This window comes from Strigops habroptila, chromosome 1 (assembly GCF_004027225.2).
Source record: "Strigops habroptila isolate Jane chromosome 1, bStrHab1.2.pri, whole genome shotgun sequence".
Lineage (NCBI taxonomy): Eukaryota > Metazoa > Chordata > Aves > Psittaciformes > Psittacidae > Strigops > Strigops habroptila.
In genome coordinates, this window is record NC_044277.2 from 57,416,887 (window position 1) to 57,436,257 (window position 19,371).

General features: G+C 37.6%; 1 protein-coding gene across 1 annotated transcript in view; it reads right to left on the bottom strand.

Annotated features, from left to right (window-relative positions):
• Positions 1 to 1,105: 1,105 nt before the first annotated feature.
• CD226 (CD226 molecule) overlaps positions 1,106 to 19,371 on the bottom strand; it is a 30,569-nt gene continuing 12,303 nt past the window's right edge. Inside the window, 5 exon segments of the mRNA XM_030478730.1 lie at positions 1,106 to 1,219; positions 2,554 to 2,614; positions 3,488 to 3,492; positions 4,085 to 4,188; positions 10,129 to 10,464. Of these exon segments, the coding sequence (XP_030334590.1) occupies positions 1,106 to 1,219; positions 2,554 to 2,614; positions 3,488 to 3,492; positions 4,085 to 4,188; positions 10,129 to 10,464 (620 nt within the window).

Sequence of the window (19,371 nt, forward strand, 5' to 3'; positions counted from 1 at the left end):
AGCAGATTTGTAAAAGGCCAAAAGATGTGTAGAAACTAATTCTCAGGTCTGCCTTCTAGTTCTGTTTCTTTAAGGGTTTTCTTTTTTTTTTTTTTGTTTTGTTTTGTTCTGTTTGTTCAATTTCTATGTGGTTTCTTCTGTAGGTTTCAGCAGAATATATACATATGCACACATACAACTACATATGTATGTGTATGGTTTTGTAAATGTTCTCAATCATGCTTTTTTCTGCTTTGCATCATTTATTCATATACTTACCATGTTCTCTTTTATTTTTTGCGCAACTAAACCTTATAATAAATTATTATTAAATATAACCTGACAACAACAGAGTCTTCATGGTTTGTTTTTTTTCCTGAACATGGGGGGAAAGGTGGGGTGAAAGGAAGGGGGGAGGAGAGCAGGGGCTACACTTCTATTCCATCCACAAATAGAAAGCACTGAAATAACTGTGATGAGCGGCAAGAAACCTGTAAAACCACACAGCTGTCAGACAGCAAGCTGCTGTTCATGCTTTTAAATCTAGGTTCAAGGATCCCTGATACATTTGCTTTTCTGAGCTGAATAGTACTGTTTGCGCAGCAGCAAAATAAAACCTACTTTGTGGAAAATAATGGATATTTATTATTCTATAGAGCTCTCAATTTGAGATGCAATAATCATGGACACAGACAACATCAAGCACATTTTCTTTCTCCCCCTGTCACATAGGCTTTTCAGACACACAGATACCTCAGACCAAATTAACTTTCTGTAAACACACACAGCTCCATTCTGTATATCAGAGCTGATCTAAAATTCTTAAGAGTACGCCTACTGGGTAAAACTGTTTAAATTGCAGAAGTACAAGTAATGTTTAATTCTACATATGAATCAAAAAATACATTAATGCTGCAGACTGCCATACAGCAGAGTCATATCTGGTGTAAGCTGGCCCAGGCTGGGTGTCCAGCCAAAGCAGCCCAGGCAGTGCTCAGTACAGCAATTTTGACCTTCCTCATTTTGACAGTGCAAAGAAAATGAAGTCTAAGCTGCAAATATAAGGCCTGCATTTTGGTTGCTTCATTCCTAACAAGGAATCTAATGGTCTTTTGTTAGGTTTATGTTAGACATTGTTGCAGTTGACATAAATCTCCTCTGTCTGCCCAAGGGATGATTCTTCTCTTCTTCCTGTGTTCTGTGTGCCATGAAAATTGGAATTTCCATAACTGTTAGCCCGATAGAAGAACATTTAAAAAAAAAAAAAAAAAAAAAAAAAGGAAAAGGAAAAGAAAAAAAGAAAAAGAAAAATAAAAAGAAAAAGAAAAAGAGAAAAAGAAAAAGAAAAAGGAAATGAAAAGAAAAAGTAAAAAAGTTTTAGGGCTTTTGTCAAAACAGCTGCAACTTTGAAAATGGAGGAAAATGCCACATTTTCCTCATATGCTGATTTATTATTGGGAAATATTCAACCATCAATTGAAATATTTTGTTTTGTCTTCTTTCATGCTACAAATACATTTCCGGTTGAAACATGAAAAAAGTCTCACTATGAATGTTTCCCAGATGTCCTGCATCAGGTGCCTGGTAAAGCACCAGTGGAATGCCCCCTTCCCCTCGCATACGCCCTTCAAATAATGAAGTAGTCTCTCCTATGTCAATCTTAAAATATGAATTACTCTGACCATGCTAAGAATTAGTCATGTAATTAAGACAACTTAATGTGACCATGCCCTGATTAACTGGCATGGGAGGAAAGATCGTTTCTGAAGCAAATGACTAGCCCGTAGCCTATGGTCGCTCTAGTAAGAGCTTCATCCTAGTACAGTGATCCAACAGTCAAAATGGGAGGAATGAAAATGGCATGAGGTCAAATGGCTTTATAAGGATATATTGACAGTGGAGCTCGTCATTGGATCATACAGAAATACCATCTGAGAGGAGATAAGTGGAAAGCCAATCTCACATCCACTGTGAAAATGGGATAATTTCCCTAAGCACAGCAGAACTTCATTCCTCAACTCAAAATATGAAGAGACAAGGCAGAAGCAGTAAAATTGGCTCCTGTTTTTCCACTTCTGAAGGCCTTGAATAGGATTATTAAAGGGAGGGGAGGGGGGGAGGGAGGAGACTTAGAGCTGCAAAACATTGATTATGACAATACAGAAAGAAAAGAGAAGCACTGAAGCAGCTGTCCCAACAAATTACAGTGAAGCTCAAGTAGAAAAAATAGATAAAGACAAAAGTTATCACAGGATACAATTTTTTGCCTCAGTTTTACAAGTAGTGACTTGAAGAAAACAAATAAATAATACAAAAGCTAGTGAACCAAAAGAGCTAATTTGTTAATAACATGGAACGCAGTTACATCTCTAAATGTAGCTGTAAAACATTAAAGAACATTCATCAAAAAAAAGAGTAAATAGCAATAATCATACTTCAAAATATTACATTTTTCCTATCTATATAGTTTAAGATTAGACTGTAAGATTTAAGGGATGTAAAGAGCAGATACAGAAGAGAAAGAGGTTGAGAAATATACAATACAAGATGTGAGTAAATTCCATCTGATCTTACCTGCATCTGAGTAGAATACAAATAATTTGAGAAGGCCTCTGTGATCCTCTTCCTCTTCTTTCTGATGACACACATTCAGTCAGAAAAGCAGTGGAGGGAACTGCATCATACATGATAGTATAGTCCAAAATATCTAATTTCAGCATACAAGAAATAATGCTGGTATTGCTTACTTTCCCACCAGTAATGCTTACTTGAAAGCAGTAATTACAATAAAAATCCGAGTAATCTTTCCCCTGACTTGCAAACTGTAACATGCATGAGATTAGTGGTGTTTCATAAAATCTTGTACACAGGAAAAGAGGCTCTTTGATTCAGGAGCAAATACAGTAAGTTTTTGACAACAAGTTCCAGCAGCCTCAGATACTGTGGTAGGTGAAGAAATCTTTTTTCTTCTCACTATTTCTTTTCATTGGAAGCAGAGATTCTGGATCAGACCACTAGTGTATACTTGGCAAGGAATACAGCAAACTTAGATAATGGTTTAAACTATTAGTCTTGATCCAGCTGTGAGAAAATTTGGAACATTAAATCACAAGACAAAAAAATGCTAGATGTAGAAAACCTCAAGATGTCACCTGTTCTCTATGCACAAAATAGGAACAGTCTATGCCTAGGTTTATGTTATTACTGACAGATCACTTTTGGTGTGAAATTTCAGCTATACCACTGTGAGCATTTAGCTGACTAAGGAACTTGAGTAAGCCATTTGTTTTTCTAATGCGAAAAAAAGGGGGTGTAGGGGATAAACTGTCATTTTTTTCATAGCCTGTAGAATGGATTAGGTTTTTCAAGTTTAAAATTTGGCAAGAAAATTCAATTTTCACATCTACCTTTTTTTTTTATCTGGTTCTGAAGAGGATAGTAGGATGAGCTGTTAACACCTTCACATTTACCTGTTTCAGTATATTAAGCAAATTGGTTTGTTACTTACTTTTTGTAATAATAAGTGTGACCAGCAGGTCGAAGGAGGTGATCCTGCCCCTCTACTCTGCTCTCGTGAGACCTCACGTGGAGTACTGCGTACAGTTCTGGTGTCCTCAACATAAGAAGGACATGGAGCTGTTGGAGCAAGTCCAGAGGAGGGCCACGAAGATGATCAGGAGGCTGGAGCACCTCCCGTATGAAGACAGGCTGAGAGAGTTGGGGCTGTTCAGCCTGGAGAAGAGAAGGCTGTGTGGAGACCTCATAGCAGCCTTCCAGTATCTGAAGGGGGCCTACAAGGATGCTGGGGAGGGACTCTTCATTAGGGACTGTAGCGATAGGACAAGGGGTAATGTGTTCGAACGTAAACAGGGGAAGTTTAGATTAGGTATAAGGAAGAAGTTCTTTACAGTGAGGGTGGTGAAGCACTGGAATGGGTTGCCCAGGGAGGTTGTGAATGCTCCATCCCTGGCAGTGTTCAAGGCCAGGTTGGATGGAGTCTTGGGTGACATGGTTTAGAGCGAGGTGTCCCTGCCCATGGCAGGGGGTTTGGAACTAGATGATCTTAAGGTCCTTTCCAACCCTAACCATTCTATGATTCTGTGATTCTATACGCAGTGGTGATGCAGATCAGTAGAAAAACTAACAGTAAGACAGCAGCAGAAATTCCTCCAGCTATGTTGATGATATACCATTTGTGATCCCAAGTTGCTAAAATACTATATTAAGAAATATGATTAGTATTTTGCATAAACCAGCATGAACTTTTTATGACAAACTAACTTGAAAATCAATGACCATGTAGAGACATTATTTGATGACAGCTCATGCTCAATATTCAGACCTCACAATCATTTCCTCATTTCCAAAACACCTTTGTTTTGATGAGCTAGTTATTATGGAAGTTGTGACTGGAATGACCAAAGGTGAGTGAGCACAGACACATGAAAAAACCCGTTGCCTTGTATAATCCTTTCCTATCTCCTTCCCTCCCCTGGTAAGAAAGCATTGTGTACATAAGTGACCTGATATATGGATAGTAAAAACACTCAGACTACTTAAGTGAGTGCTATCAACATTGTAAATGTTGTCCTGAAAGAGATTACCAACAATCATGCAATATGTCCATAAGCAATAAGATATTTTTCAGAGTACCAGGAAGATCACCTCAGTTCTCAAGAGGTTTTCTATTCGGTATTACACACAGCGGTACCAGTTATTTTCTGCTCTAATTCAAAAAGAAATCTCTTCATTTTTTACCAAAATATTTCCACAGAAATTTCTTCTGTTTCATCACTTTTTTTTAATAATATATTACTGTATGTGCTTTGATGATGGACATCAGGAAACCCACCTTATTTGTTCTAGCCTAAGCAAAAATAATTTCTTCGAGAATTACAACCAAGGCAGGAAAAGTTACACTTACAGTAACTTTGCTTAAAATGCATTGACTTCTTCAGTATGGAGTCACATCTTCAAATGAAGTTAAGGAGCAACATAGAATCACAGAACCAACTAGGCTGGAAAAGACATGATTAAAGAGTAGAGACAGGCAAGACAATGGCCTCAAGTTATAAGTCAATATATTCTTATGGTGCTTAAGTTTGTGGAGTGGTAATGTGATATTATTCTCTTTTTTGAGGTGAAAAAAGCTGAAGGAAAGAACAGAGGTAATATACTCAAAGTCACACAGGAAGCCATGACACAAGTCCTCAGTACAGTTATCATGCATTTAAAACACTTAGAATTTTTCTCTTGTCACAATTCTAAACTTGGTTATTAGTAGAATTAAAAAAAAAAAGTGTGCTAAACCATAGAACTTCAAGTCAGCTTTTTGCAGCTCACCGCAGGGCCCTGCTTCCTGTTGCTGTGTTGCACCTCTGCACTTCATTTTCTCAATATATAGGAGTCAAACAAAAAAAGTACAAAAAAAGTGAGGATGCCTTGGGATGGAAAAGGAGTAATGCCTCTTGTATTACTTAGTACAAGAGATGGTGGCCACAAAGTTCTTTCTTGTGTTTCAGATAAACACTAGCAATTCATTGGTGAACAGGGACTAAAAAACTGTCTTTAGGTTAGTCCCTCTTTGATTTTCAGCTCACTGTACAGAGGAGGATAGCATTCAAAGATGAAACCACAGCTTCCCTGAAAAGCTTTCATTTTGGGCGGAAAAGAAAGTTACATGCTCAGTTCATAGGCAAAAGAAAACAATCAGTATCACTAAGGACAGTAATGCCAGCTAACCAGCTGCTGAGCCATCACCATGTCTTTTCTCCCCGGGATCAAAAAGGTCCACAGCTTCTTATCTGTCTGTCCTGAATACCAGCTGAGACATGCTCAGGTACACCTCCTTAGTATTAATATGCTCATTGGAAAAGATAACAAAAAATACTCATTACAGAAGAGTCTTATCGTTGCATTCCAATGTTATTCTACTGGAAAGAAAAAAGAAAGAAAATTCTCTTGGAAGTTTACATTGATGAAGGTATGTGACACAACAGAGAAGGCTGCCTGATAAAAAAACCTGATGCCTTCTGTATTATAACCACATATGAAATCACTCTACTTCCAACATGTTTTCATCTTCTGTGTACTTAAAATGACAGGATGGTGCATATAGTTATGATCAAATTCAGGGAAAAGTATGTCTTTTTCCAGGTGTTCAGCTACCTGCCACAGAAAATCATTATCTCTGCCATGAGTACTTACAGAAATAAGGAGAAAACATCCTGTAATCATAGAGATAAAATTTTAAAATCTTATATTTTATCATCAAGGATGGGTGAATCTCGAGAGTTCCATGCTTCAGCAGCATCCCCATCCTTCACTCCAGACCTAATTTTTCTTTTCCTGAAGTTTCACCTTCAGCTTTATCAGGTTAAGATAATCATCTAGGAGTTAATGACTTTGAGAGCTGAGATTATCAGCTATCAGTTAAATTTGGATGAGAAAAATCATTAGATTTTTTTTTTTAGAACTGACAACAGCTCAAAGCCCTCTTGCCTTTTCTCATTTAAAGTGAGCAAAGCCTTCCTGAGGCATTTGTTTTCTTTAACTAAATAAAACCTTTTATAATTACTGACTTTAAAGTAACATTCAAAATTTTGCAGAAACATGTCAGAGGCTTGTCATGTGTCTCTTTAGTTCTTGTGTTCTTATCAAAGGTGGCATGCTGACGGCAGGCTAATAAGTGTATTTTCAGGATCAGTTCAATTTCTGTTAAGTATTAATGATGTGTCCCTCTCTCTGCCATCTTTCTAGCCTTGGCATTTTCCCTACATATTGTGAAATTTTTTTTGCAGGAAGGTTTTTGACCTTCAGTGCACTGACTAGTTTTGAGGAAGAAGCACTGATGGGCCAGACAGCAATTTGTTTTAACAAGAGGTTTGGACTGCACTGTAAAGATCTGCATGTAGTTTGTCACATGCCTTGCTGGACTGGCGCATATGGTATGCTAACTAGACATCTGAAATAGTTTTGCCCAAATCTGAAAGGCAGAAATCCAGCATGAATGCATTCATGCCCAGAGAAAGGTGATTTGTTGAGTCGAGACCCACAGCATGGTCTGATATCTTGTGTTCACACTGTATAAATTCATGAGGAAAGAAGGAAGCTAATTTCACTCCTACCCTGATTCTCTTCACCACCAACTGTAGCCTTATCTTCTGTTTTATGTGGCACAGAAGTGCTTCTGTCTCCTCCCAGCTCAGAAGGACATATAATAACCCTCAATGACTGGACAAGTAGTCCCCTGCTTTTCATCTGCTGCTATTAAGATCATACTGTGTGCTACTGAAAATCATTTAAAGGCAGAGTCAACATGGGTTCACAAAGGGAAAGTCCTGTCCAACTAGTGTGATAACCTTCTATTATGGTAAGGTAACCAGCCAGATGAATGAAGGGAACAAATGCAGGATTCTGCATTGAAGACAGAGTAACACCAGCCACAAGTATAAACTGGGAGAGGAGTGGCTGGAGAGCAGCCCTGCAGAAAGGGATCTGCAGGTGCTTGTCAGTGGCAGGCTCAACAGGAGTCAGCAGCCAAGAAGGCAAACTACAACATAGCCAGCTGGCCAGAAGAGGTGATTATCTCTCTGTATTCAGCATTGATGCAGCCTCACTTTGAGCACTGTGTGTAGTTCTGGGTCCCACAATTTAAGGATATTAAGGTATTTGACTAAGGTGTCCAGAGGAGGGCAAAAAAGCTGGTGAAAGGGCTAGTACAAGCCATAATGTAATTCTGACCCTAAATATACATTTAAACACCACCAACCAGTTTTTTCAGACCTAGTGGAAACATAGAGCAACACAAAATGTTTCTATTTTACTTTGTCTACAAGAGCTTGCTATCCCACTTTTTATTAAAGCAAGAAAAACCTTATTAAATCTTTCTAAAAATGGCTGGGTCTTCAGGTTGGAATAAGCATTTTTTTTTTCAACCCTGCTAATTTTTCAGTTCTTTCATATGATATCTCCCTTTCTTTCCCAGTCATCTATCAAAACAATACATGGATTGTAAGTCTGTTTCCTTCCTCCAAAAACATGCTCAAAAAAAGAAATCTGATCAAAGGAAAAAGCAAGGTAAGTAAAAATCAGTAATGGGTTCAGATGTGGAATCTGGTGACGTGTCCAATCTCCATATTATTAGAATTTTTAGAAGGAGAAATATGGTGAAGAACACACCAGAAATTAATCCAAAGTCTCTTGAATACATTATATAATTATGTAATATTCAGCCTTCTATTTCTGTAGGTGTTGTCCAACAAAAGCTACACTCCTTTACATACATATGCTGCTTTACATGTGCCAGGTTTCAAGGTCAAAAAGATTTGCAGAAGGCTCTTTTCAGATGGAAATTCCTGTTACTAAAAACAACAGTCACAATATTTAGTGGGATAGAATGGACAAACTTAATGATATTGAAAGCATCTCATGGTTTTATTTTCACTCATGTTGAAAAACGTTAAATGCAGCATACTGACTTCTACTGATACAACTGCAAGAATAATGCAGGCTTTCCTGTCATTTGAATACCTTTTCCCGCCTCTCTTCCTTTTTTCTTCATAGGAATTCCATGCTGCTTTTCCTTGCAAAAATACGTTCACCTATAGACAAGAAGCAACCTACTTGTTTCTACAGTACCACCCCCTAGAATCTGCAGGTTTGGAATTATTATCAGCTCTGCAAATAATCCTGTGCTCTTATTTCTACTGTCTTTCACCCAAGATTCCTCCTCTTCAAACATTCTTGGGGTCTCTCAAAAAATAATAATAATAAAAAAATTTCTTTTCTTTCACTCTCTCTCAACCTAATCAGAGTTTTCACTATTACTGTTTACCGTGCAGCTATCCTCCCAAGTCCTAGACTTAGTATTTCAAAACATCTCTGGAACTGGGCAAGGCGAGAAGATTTGCAGTACGCATGCAGAATCACACTGACAGACTACAAAAATTGGAGGAGTTTGGTAGCAAATCCAAGCTTGAGTGTGGCTTAACTGTAATGCTAAGCCAAAGAAAATGATGTGGCTGAATTGATAGAACATACACAAAAAACTAGCATAGCAAGTTTCTGTCAGCACTTGGTTTATTCAAGCCATGGCTGTTGCATCAAGCAAAGTCAGTCATGAGTTTGTGAGAGACTTCACTGGCTATGCCACACAGTGCTGGGGGAGCTGGCACCTGGCCTGTCGCTTCTTTCCCTTTAGTGTTTCTCCATATCTCACTGCAAATATTGTGTGTTATGAAACATTTCCAATGTTAAAGAGAAATAATTGGAAATCCTTGAGACTTCACTTCTTTTGAAATTAATGAAAATTCAACAAAATCCACCTCGTAATATTGATTGAGGACTTAAAAGACAGGGGAGTGATTGGTGAATCAGACTGTACTTTAGCTTCTGCAATGGCTTTATACTTCTTTTTTCCTCCAATAAACAGGCATAAGCATGCTGGCATTGCCAGAACTAAAAATTATAAATAGGATTTATTTCAAGAGCAAAAGAAGCATGGAAACTAAATTCTTCTTGTAGAAAAAAAGTAGTTTGTGTAGGTAGGACTGGTAATTCTTAAAATTACTGTATTGCTTGCAACTCATGTGCTTTCATTTTGGCATGAGAAGCACTGCACATGGAGCAAACAGAAAATATTTCTATTATTCTACAATTTGGGTATGGTTGATTATACCAATATAGTAAATATTTTGAAATTTAAATGTTTAAAATTGTCAGAGGTGAGAGGAATTTTTGTCCTGATGCCTCTTTTTTTATGACATTTTGCTCAGTTTCAAGGACTTTCAAAGTCAAGTATCAAGAGTATAGCAGGTCAGCATTTTTTCCCAAGCACATTCTCCACTTCTCAATTAACCATATCACAGATTAAGCGCATATTCTGAAGTTTTAGACCCCATTCTACAGCTCTTAGATAAGTCTACCACAGGTCAAGTTCAATAATGAGATCAGACAAGCTTAAAACAAGCTTCTTTCTGTGGAAACATGATTAATTGCTAACTTGCTATCTTTTACATGCTGCTAATTGGAATATGGTATTTAAATTAACCCTCACTTGTTACTGAAGAGTTATTTTATACGGGTAAAAGTGTTAACGCCTCAGAAGGTCCTATTGTGAAAACATTTACCACTTCCTCTTTTACTTACCAGCCACAGCAAAACCCATCACACAGGTTTTGTTTCTTCCAGTAGCTACTCAGTGGTAAGTTGCAAAGTCAGAGGCTATACTGTTTTGGATTACAATCTTGGAGTTTGCCTGATCAGAGCAATCTACCAGCGTACGCTCTTTGAAATCTGAACCAAAGCTTTGCCTTCCTGATGAGCTGCACAAAACAACAGTATCTACCTGATCTGCTTTAATCCTTTCCCACATCACTTGCTGCACTGAATCTCCAATTTTATAAGGACAAGTAAAAGCAATATTTCCTCCTGGCTTGGTAAACATAGGATTGTTTTGTTTCAGAGATACTTCAAAAACATTTGTTGAAAAACATGAAAAACAACAAAAAATGCTTATAATTCATTCAAGGGAAGTTTAGTATCAACAATTCCTGTATGGCAAATATTGATGAAATTGACTTACAGCAGAAAGATATTCAGATCATTTGAAATATTGAAAAATATAGTGATATTGTAAAATATCTGTGACCATATTTTTGTGCACGTTTAGGCAAAGCAATCTTTATGGAACCATGAGTCTGTGATGACACTGTAAAAAGACTACTATAAATTTTGAGTACATGAGTGTTTTAGTAACATTTTCAGCAAATATTCAACAGCATAAATTATGGGACCAGTCAAATTAAATATTCAATAGTCTTGTTCTACTTTCACACTAATTATAATAAGAAAATGGTTTGATGTGACCCTCAGGACATGCATTAGTAAGTTATGTTAAAAGATATCCCAGCCTATGAAATACAATTCTCCCATTTACAAACCTCACCACTTAAATAAAAAAATTCTTGCCCATTCATACACTCTACTTGGGACAAGCCTGTGTGATAGCCAGGCTGTGGTATGAAAAGAGACTTCCAGACAAATTCAAGACTTCCACGACATATAAACCATAGGTACATCTTAACATATTTTTTACTAAAATCCCCCTGCTCTGAGTTACTGTTTTTAGTAATAGAATTCACTGCTTACAAATTAATAAATAAATGAAGTTAAAAAAAAATTTAAAAGATCTTCAGTGTAAACACTGTCAATGTTTTTGATATTCAGAGTGTTCAATAATCACCTGGTTTCTAGAGTCATCTATGTAATTCCTATACCTCATAAGTTAGGACTAGCACTTTCATCATTTTGAAGACTGATGTTGAAAAAGGTTAATGATCAGACTGCTTTTCCTACACTGTAAAAAGACTGATCTTTCATGCTTCTCAATTAGTTTCTTTTTTATTAGAGGTCTTTAAGTAAAAAAAGTCACTACTGTACATTTTTAATGTGTTTGCCTCTACCTGTGGCAACAACTGGAAGCAGAGACAGAAAATTAAAATTCCTTAGGAAAAATGACAGTCATTAAAGGCAGAAAAATGTGTTTATAAAAATAGTTTTAAAATGAAGATGTAGCCAGATTCATGGGGTAGGGGATGGCTGCAGTAGGACTCTGGGTGGAACTGAATACACTGTAGGAGTGAGCTAGATTTAGATGCTCCTTGATATAATTTTTTTATCAAAAATCTAGGGAATAAATGCTGGTAAACCATATTGCTTTGGATGCTGGTAGTGCCAGGGTTGTCAATATCATAGGTACTGATCATCATTACAGGGTGGCCTAACTCAGCTCCTAAGCTAGGTGCAAAGAGAAGTAGGATTTCATGTGGGAAAGTATACTACTGGAAATGTAGGAATAATCCTCCATGTGAACAGGATGGAGAACTCATTGTGGAAGTCTCTGACTTCTGAGAATTCTGCAGTCTCTGTGAAATGATGAATTAAAAATCTAGCCTGCAGTTTTTTATCAATGGAACACAGCAGAGAAAAATTACATTCGCTCTGCCTTTGGAGACCAAAAGTATGGTTATAACATTGAAATGCTGAAAGACAAAAGGAACTGTGTCTAATGAGTTTACCTAAAAAAAAAAATAATGAAGAACTTGAAGATCCATGTAGACTGCAATCAAGAAGACAGAAAGTTAATGACAGACAAGGACAGAAGAGAGATGAATTCACTAAGCTAAGCAGAAGATACAACACAGTGAAGTTCATTAAATCCTTGGACAGCTTGCCAAAGACAGCTAAATGTCTATTACAGAAGATGACTGCCAAGGCTGGATAATCATTTAAGATATCATGCTAGTTCGAGCAAGAATTTACTCATGGAAGCCTAAGGATTACTCAAATTAGACTAAATGACTACTATGATGGGGCTGTACACTTGCAACATAGGCTCCTTGAAGCGCAGTCACTCAAAAGTCAGTACATTAGAACAGGTAATATTTTTTATGTCTAGAAGAGTCAGATCTGCAGATTGAGATTCAGATCTGCCAGTGAAGAGAAGGTGATTGAAATCAATTCTTTCTCTTTCATATCCTATTCTTAGAGGTCAGATCCTTTTTGCCTGTTCTACTTTTCAGACCACTAAATTCCAGCAACTATCTGCATTATGATAAAACCCACTTTTTCTCTGAGAAGTCTCTTTGTCTTAAGTGTGCAGTCTTTCCTGTTCCCTCCTGTTATGAGTGAGCTCTACTGCTACCCGCACTTGCCTTAGGAATCTTGAAGTCTCCCCATCTTCTCCTGGGTCCATTCTTGCTGTCCTAATCATTTCATGCCAATGACACCTTGAACTCTCTCCTACCTAAACATGTTTTTTAGGGAAATTATGTGTATGATGCTACCTCCCACCTTCCAGGTGATTCCCATCTGACCCAAAGTGCAGCTACGCAGGACTGTATAACAACCAGCCTTCTTCCCTGCCACTCTGCTGTGCATTTGCTAGAAAAATGTATATTACACATATGGTCAGCTGTGAACAAACAGATAAAAGATTTTCTACCAAAATCATGAAAATGCCTTCTGCCTTACAATTTTTTAATTAACTTTGTGTGTTATATTTGCCAAACAATATATCCTGGCTTCTCAATAATATATAATACAACATAGTGTAGTATACTGTAATAGGCACATTACAAAGCCTTGCAACTTCAGTGAAGAATTTCCAGGTACAAATCTTGATACATGTGTATAATCTTCTGGTATACAAAAAAATAAATAATATGTTAATAATGAGAACTATGTACAACCAACCACATTAAAATGGTGGTTTGAGAAATTAAAGGTTTGAGATTCTTGGCTCCTGCACATTCTATCACAGCCATTTTTAAACAGAGGTATCATGATACTTTTTTTTTTTTTTTTTTTTTGCCTTGCATTTGTACTTTACTTGTCAGTATGCACAATGTTCAGGTATTTTCATTCTTGATGAAAGACGTAAATCTCTCCCATTTTTACATTATGATACCTTGCACAACTTAAATGATTATGTAAGGCACAAGCAGGGGAGACCTACGTAGTTCTAATTAAATCTTCCAAGTACGCTAAAGTGTTCCAGGCTTTTGTTTTAAGTGATTGTCCCATTTTATTTTGACACCAGCATCAGCATAGTTCTTTCATCCTCCCTCTCTGTTAAACCACTTTCTTTATTTAGCATCTTCTTGAACACAGTTTCTTTGCTTTCAGCCTGGTACGTGTGGGATGAGAACCTCCCACTCTGAGAAATAATTCTATGGGAAAAAAGCAGGCCCACACACCTTCACCCCCGCACACGCACAGCTCAAGGTGTCACACGATGTGTGAACATCTCAGAAATGCAAAAATAAAATGTATCATTGCATCTGATAAAAATAGACTTCCCCTGCCCGATTTTTGTTCAAGCCACTGCCAGTGCTGCCTGCTCTGCCCCTGCCATGGCCAAGTCATCTTGCCTCCTGGACAGAAAATAGGGGCAGGTAACAGAACTCACTGTAGGTGCATTTGCCTCTGCTTAGTAAAGAAGTGCTCTGTGTTTGATATCCTCCTGCAACTCTTTTGGTAGGATGTTATCATATTTTGCAATTATTCTATCTGCCATTAGACATTTCGAGGAGAAAAAATGTGGTTTCATTTTCTTTAAATACATAATCTTTCAATATTTTTCTTGGAAAGCAGATGTCAGAAATATAGAGCTATAAAAGAGTGTAAACCAGCTTCCCAGGATTTAAAGGATCAACCAACTAAACTGAAATTTTACAGCACAGAAATTGCTGGAATTAAGAAATACTTTTTGAGGAAAAATAAAATAATGGTGTAGTCTAGTTTTTGTGGGGATTTTTATTCCTTTCCACTTCCTGTCCTTGCTGCAAACAATTAAAAATCAAAATGAATGTTATGTAAAAGCTTGGTCCCCATTCTTTTGGATAGAGATTTTCAGACTTTCTAATTCTTGGTTCCTGTCCTATCCACTTCAGTTTTTGGGGTTTTTTTGCACTTGTCTTCACCTTGTTTATTCACTTTTAGAGTCAGTTATCTATGACATTTAAAGTGCTGTACACTGCAAGCTTAACCAGTCCCAGATTTATAATTTTACACTACGTTCAAGAGTTTCACTCTGGACAACATATAAATGACATGCATTCCTCCTGCTTTAAAACCATTTATGGAGAAACCAATATTCATACTTCAAAATCTAGTTCTGCAATTTCAGAAAGGCAAAATTCAACACAGTAAAATAAAATTCCTGGAAACACTTTCTGGCTTAACATCTTTCTGCATCGCTGTTGAGGCTTAAAATTTAGCAGAGGTTAAGTACTACCAGAGCTGGATTTATACAAAGAGTGTTACATCAACACAATATTCTTCTTCTGCCTATAATAAGAAGTGAGAAATTAAATTGCAGATGAAAAGGAGGCTTAAAATTTTATGGAGATGAACTTTCTCTGGAGCTCTTCTTTGCACCAAGAAAATAAGCTTTCAGGTAAGGAAATACTTCAAGAATGACCCTTCATCCTTCCCGAATATGCAAAATATGGAATTATATTTAGCTTCTAAACTAATGTCTTCAAACTGTATTGGTACATACCACACAATTTTGTTGAGTTTCTAAAAAACTGGTGTTCTTTTTTTTTGGTGACACCTGGAAACATGGATTCATAGCTATTAAATAAGTTAGATCAGTAAAGACCTTAATTTCTGATGAGCTACTGACACTCGTTCTACAATCGGACTCAGAAACCAGTAGTAGTGCTGTGTTTTAAAAGAATGCATTTTTCTAATACCAACTATTTGGATCAGAAAAGTTAAAATAAAAGTATTTATGCTCCAATACCCTTAAAACATCCCTTTAAATATAAATAAAATTATAGTGTGACAATTTGATGAATCTTTCTGTACCAATTATGAATTCTGTGTGGTGTTATAAACACTTAGCACACAATTGTAGTTCACCTGCCATTTGAACTTTGTTTAGGTGTATTCACTGCTCTTTGTTTTTATTTTATCCTTGTAAGCTGAACTCTAGTTAACTAGAGTGCAACAAAAGGGAAAACCAAAGAGAGGGAGAGGGAGAGTACAGTGTTTGTAAGAGTGAGAAAAATCATGCTCTCTTCTGTATAAACATTCATGAACTTCCAGCAAAGAGAATTTGGTTGTTGGGGAAGAAGTCATCTGATGAAAGCATATAATGCATTATGCTAGGATTCACCTGCAGGAGAGTCTTGAAGATACGAGAGGTCAGAATATCAGATTTTCATTCTCTCTAGGAACTTCAGTTCAGGATGAAGGGAATTTACCAGCAATAGGAGTTCAATGTGCAGACAGGAGTGACACAGCCTGTGCTCAGCCTTTGTTTTTTGTTAATGACCCATATTGTCTCACGGTGGATGATGAAAAATGCTATGCTGAAAAACTACCTGTCACAGCACGTGTATGTGTGTGCATTTGTGCCTACCTGCTCATATCTTCCATGAGGCTCCTGAGGGCTGGACTTCAGCCAGGGCACACGATATCACGTTTTAAGCCATACAGAAGAAAAAAAGCAGGGGAGGGGGGAAGGGAAAGGGTGTGAAGAATCAAAGTGGATCCTAAGGACAACTATTTGAACCAATGTTTCTCTGGAGGGAAAGCCAAGGGTGCCAAGGCAATGGACAGTGCACACACGCAAGTTGCTCAGCCCCAGAAGCATTGTAACTAAAGCTCAGGAGTGAAGCATGAGGCTGCACTGTGGGAAATTGCTGCCCTGCATCTCAGATCCTAGTTATTAGTTTTAATGTATTGTTTTATGGACTTAAAATACATTGGAAAAGAAGGAAAGATACATTTTATTTCATAAGTTTATTATGCAGCTAGGTAACAGGTAAGAAAATGGAAGAAATCAAATGTTTCTTTTCCATTTCTTTTTGTCCTTATTAAGTTATAAATTATATTCCTCCTCTGACAAGCCAACTGAAAGAAACATTCATCATTAGAAATACAAGTAGCAGAAATAAGTTCTGCAGATAATAACATTTCAGAAATTAAAATATTAATCACCTCTTAGCGATTTTCTTTAGAGTGTTTGGAAGTTAAACTATCTGAATCTGTAATTCCTTTTACCTTCTGCTTTTCACCTACCTCTGTTCATTCCATAACCTAACATATATTTCCCCAAATAAAATATTATTCAGTCTGTCTTTTTAAATATTTTAAAGCTGTCACTGTTCGTTTTCCATTTCCCCTGCAATTGCATCCTGTAATGATTTCCAAATTCCATTATCTCAAAATTTCATGCATCACTTTTACATTTTGAGAAGCAAAATCAAAGTTATAAAACTCTTGTATTAATTTAACTATTGGGTATCACAGCAGCTATGGTTGATACCAGAGAAAATACCATATTCCAGTTAATTTTAATTTCCCATTGGTGGCTATGGTAGCATAGAATTAAGGAATAGTAGCTGAAGTAGTAAGCTGAAGTATTTTTGGCTTATAGAGGCTGGAGGATACTTGCTCTCCCCAAAAAAAAATAAAAAAAAATTTAACCCACTAAATTCAACTCCAGGTCAGTTTTGACTTTCCTAACTGCATCCATTTGTGCTTACACAGTGTTTCAAGGTTTCTTCCAGGTCAACTGCCCCTGCTTCTATCACATTTATGCTTCCTTTTTATGGTTGTGTTTAGTCCGGAGCTTCTTGTTCATCGATGCTTGCCTTGAGTATTTTTGCTTGATTTTCTGCTTGCCTGGATGGACAATTGGAGGACATTTTAACTGAAAATCTTTTCCCCATCACCCTTATGATTCTTCCAAGAAGATCCCTGAATGGGTCAAAGTCTGTTCTTCTGAAGTCCAGGGTTGTGATCCTGCTTTTTTTGTTTTAATCCCCCTTTTGGGATCATGAACTGTACTACACAGCCAAGCTTGCCCCTGATCTTCACAACCCCAACAAGTTCTTCCTTCTGCAAGTCAGAGCTTGAGCAGAGTGCTTCCTCTCTTCAGCTACTTAATCACATAGCAAGGAAGTTGTCATCAATGCACTCCAGAAACCTACCAGATTGATTGTGCCCTGCTGTGTTGCTCCTCTACGGTTATCAAGTGGTTGAATCCTCCAATGAGGACCACAGAATGTGAAGCTTCTTCCAGTTGTCAGGTCTGATCTGTACCAGGCCTGATTACCCTGATCAGGCAGTCAGTAGCAGTCACCCACCACAACATCACCTGTGTTAATCTACCTGCTAATCCTTACCTACTAGTTCTTGGCTGGCATTCATCATCCATCCCCAGGCAGAACTTCATGCATTTCCACTGCTCTCTCACATGAAGGGCAGCTCTTCTTCCCTACGCTCCTAAACTGTCCTTCTTAAAGAGCCGATATCCAGCCATTGCAGCACTCCAGTCATGTGAACCACCCCACTGTGCCTCTGTGATCTGAATGAGATCATAGTCCTGCAATTAGACACAGAGCCCTAATTCCTTGTTTGTTGCCCATGCTGTGTTCACTAGTATACAGACACTTCATATAGTCATCCAGTCATGCTGGTTTCGCAGAAATTATTTCCCACCTCAGTGTGTCCACTCAGCATTTCCTTGTTTTTGTGGACATACTTGGAATGGTCACATTGTGCCCTGATTTGTTGTTTTCAGGATGTTTACTGTCTATACAATCCCATGTCATTTGCTCGGCAGCCCAGTTCACTTCCTTGCTCACCTATGGATTGTTATCTCACTTTACTGTTAGAGCTCCCCTCACCAGCCTGTTGGCAAGAATATTTTTTCCCCATGTGCTTAGGTGGATCCTGTTTCTTCCTAGCAATCCTTGATCATCAAAAAGTTCTATGAAAAGGTAACACCTTGTTGTTGACACCAGCCATGCAACTGGATCTTGACCTACAGAATCCACCCCTCTTTCCCTTCTTCAGCAGGATCAAGGAGACACCACCTAAGCCTCCCGTTCCTTGACCACCACCTCCAGCACCATGTGGTCATGCCTGATGTGCTCCAGGTCTCTCCTGGACTTCTCTTTGGTGTACAGATGGAAAAGCAGCAGAGGTTAGGAGTCTGAGGACTGGGTAAGGCTTGGCAGTCTCACTGCAGTATCCTAGAGTCTACTCTGGGAAGCAGCAAATCTCCCCAGACAGCAAGTTGGATCAGCGGCTGAACAGTGAGAGTCATCCTCAAATTATCACACAACAGCAAGTCAGTTAATAGCTATAGTAACTAGCTGACACACAATGCATGTTCATCAAAACAATGCTCATATAAAACAACCCTTCTAATTTTATCTTATTTTGGTAAAAAAAAAGCAGTCCTCATGAGTACTGATTGTTACAATTTTTTCCTTAACGTGGCATATTCTGAATCAAACAAAGTAACCAAGAGTACATAAGAGCATCATTACTCTTCGTAACTAACTGAACATTCAAAATGGTAAGGAGTAGAAAGAAGAAAAGAGGCAGGGGGAAAACAGTTTAAAAAAAAAAAATCCCCAGTGCTGAATAAAAGGATCTCGATGCTCTGATTGCCAGCCAAATAGAATCAAAAATGTTATCACATTGTCTGTTTCTAAAAGACAAATTTTCTCAGTTAACAACAGATAGTCATATACAAGACAAAGGATGCATTAGTCTGCATCATTTATCAATGGTAAGACCTTAGATGGAACATGATGTTTCATTCTATGTATCTTATCTTAAGAAGGTTATATACAAACTGGAGAAAATGCTGATGAGAATAAAAATGATGAAATTTAGAATCATGAATTAAGAAGAAAAGCAAAAAGAATTGTGTTTGTTTAGCACAGAGGGAAGACTGAATGCTGGCAACATGAAAGCCTTCCCCTTTTTTTCAAAGGGAAGACTACAGTGAATAAAGTCATTATTAAACAAGAGATATCTGTGTTAGATATAACGGGGGGGAAAAAGTCTCCTTGTAAG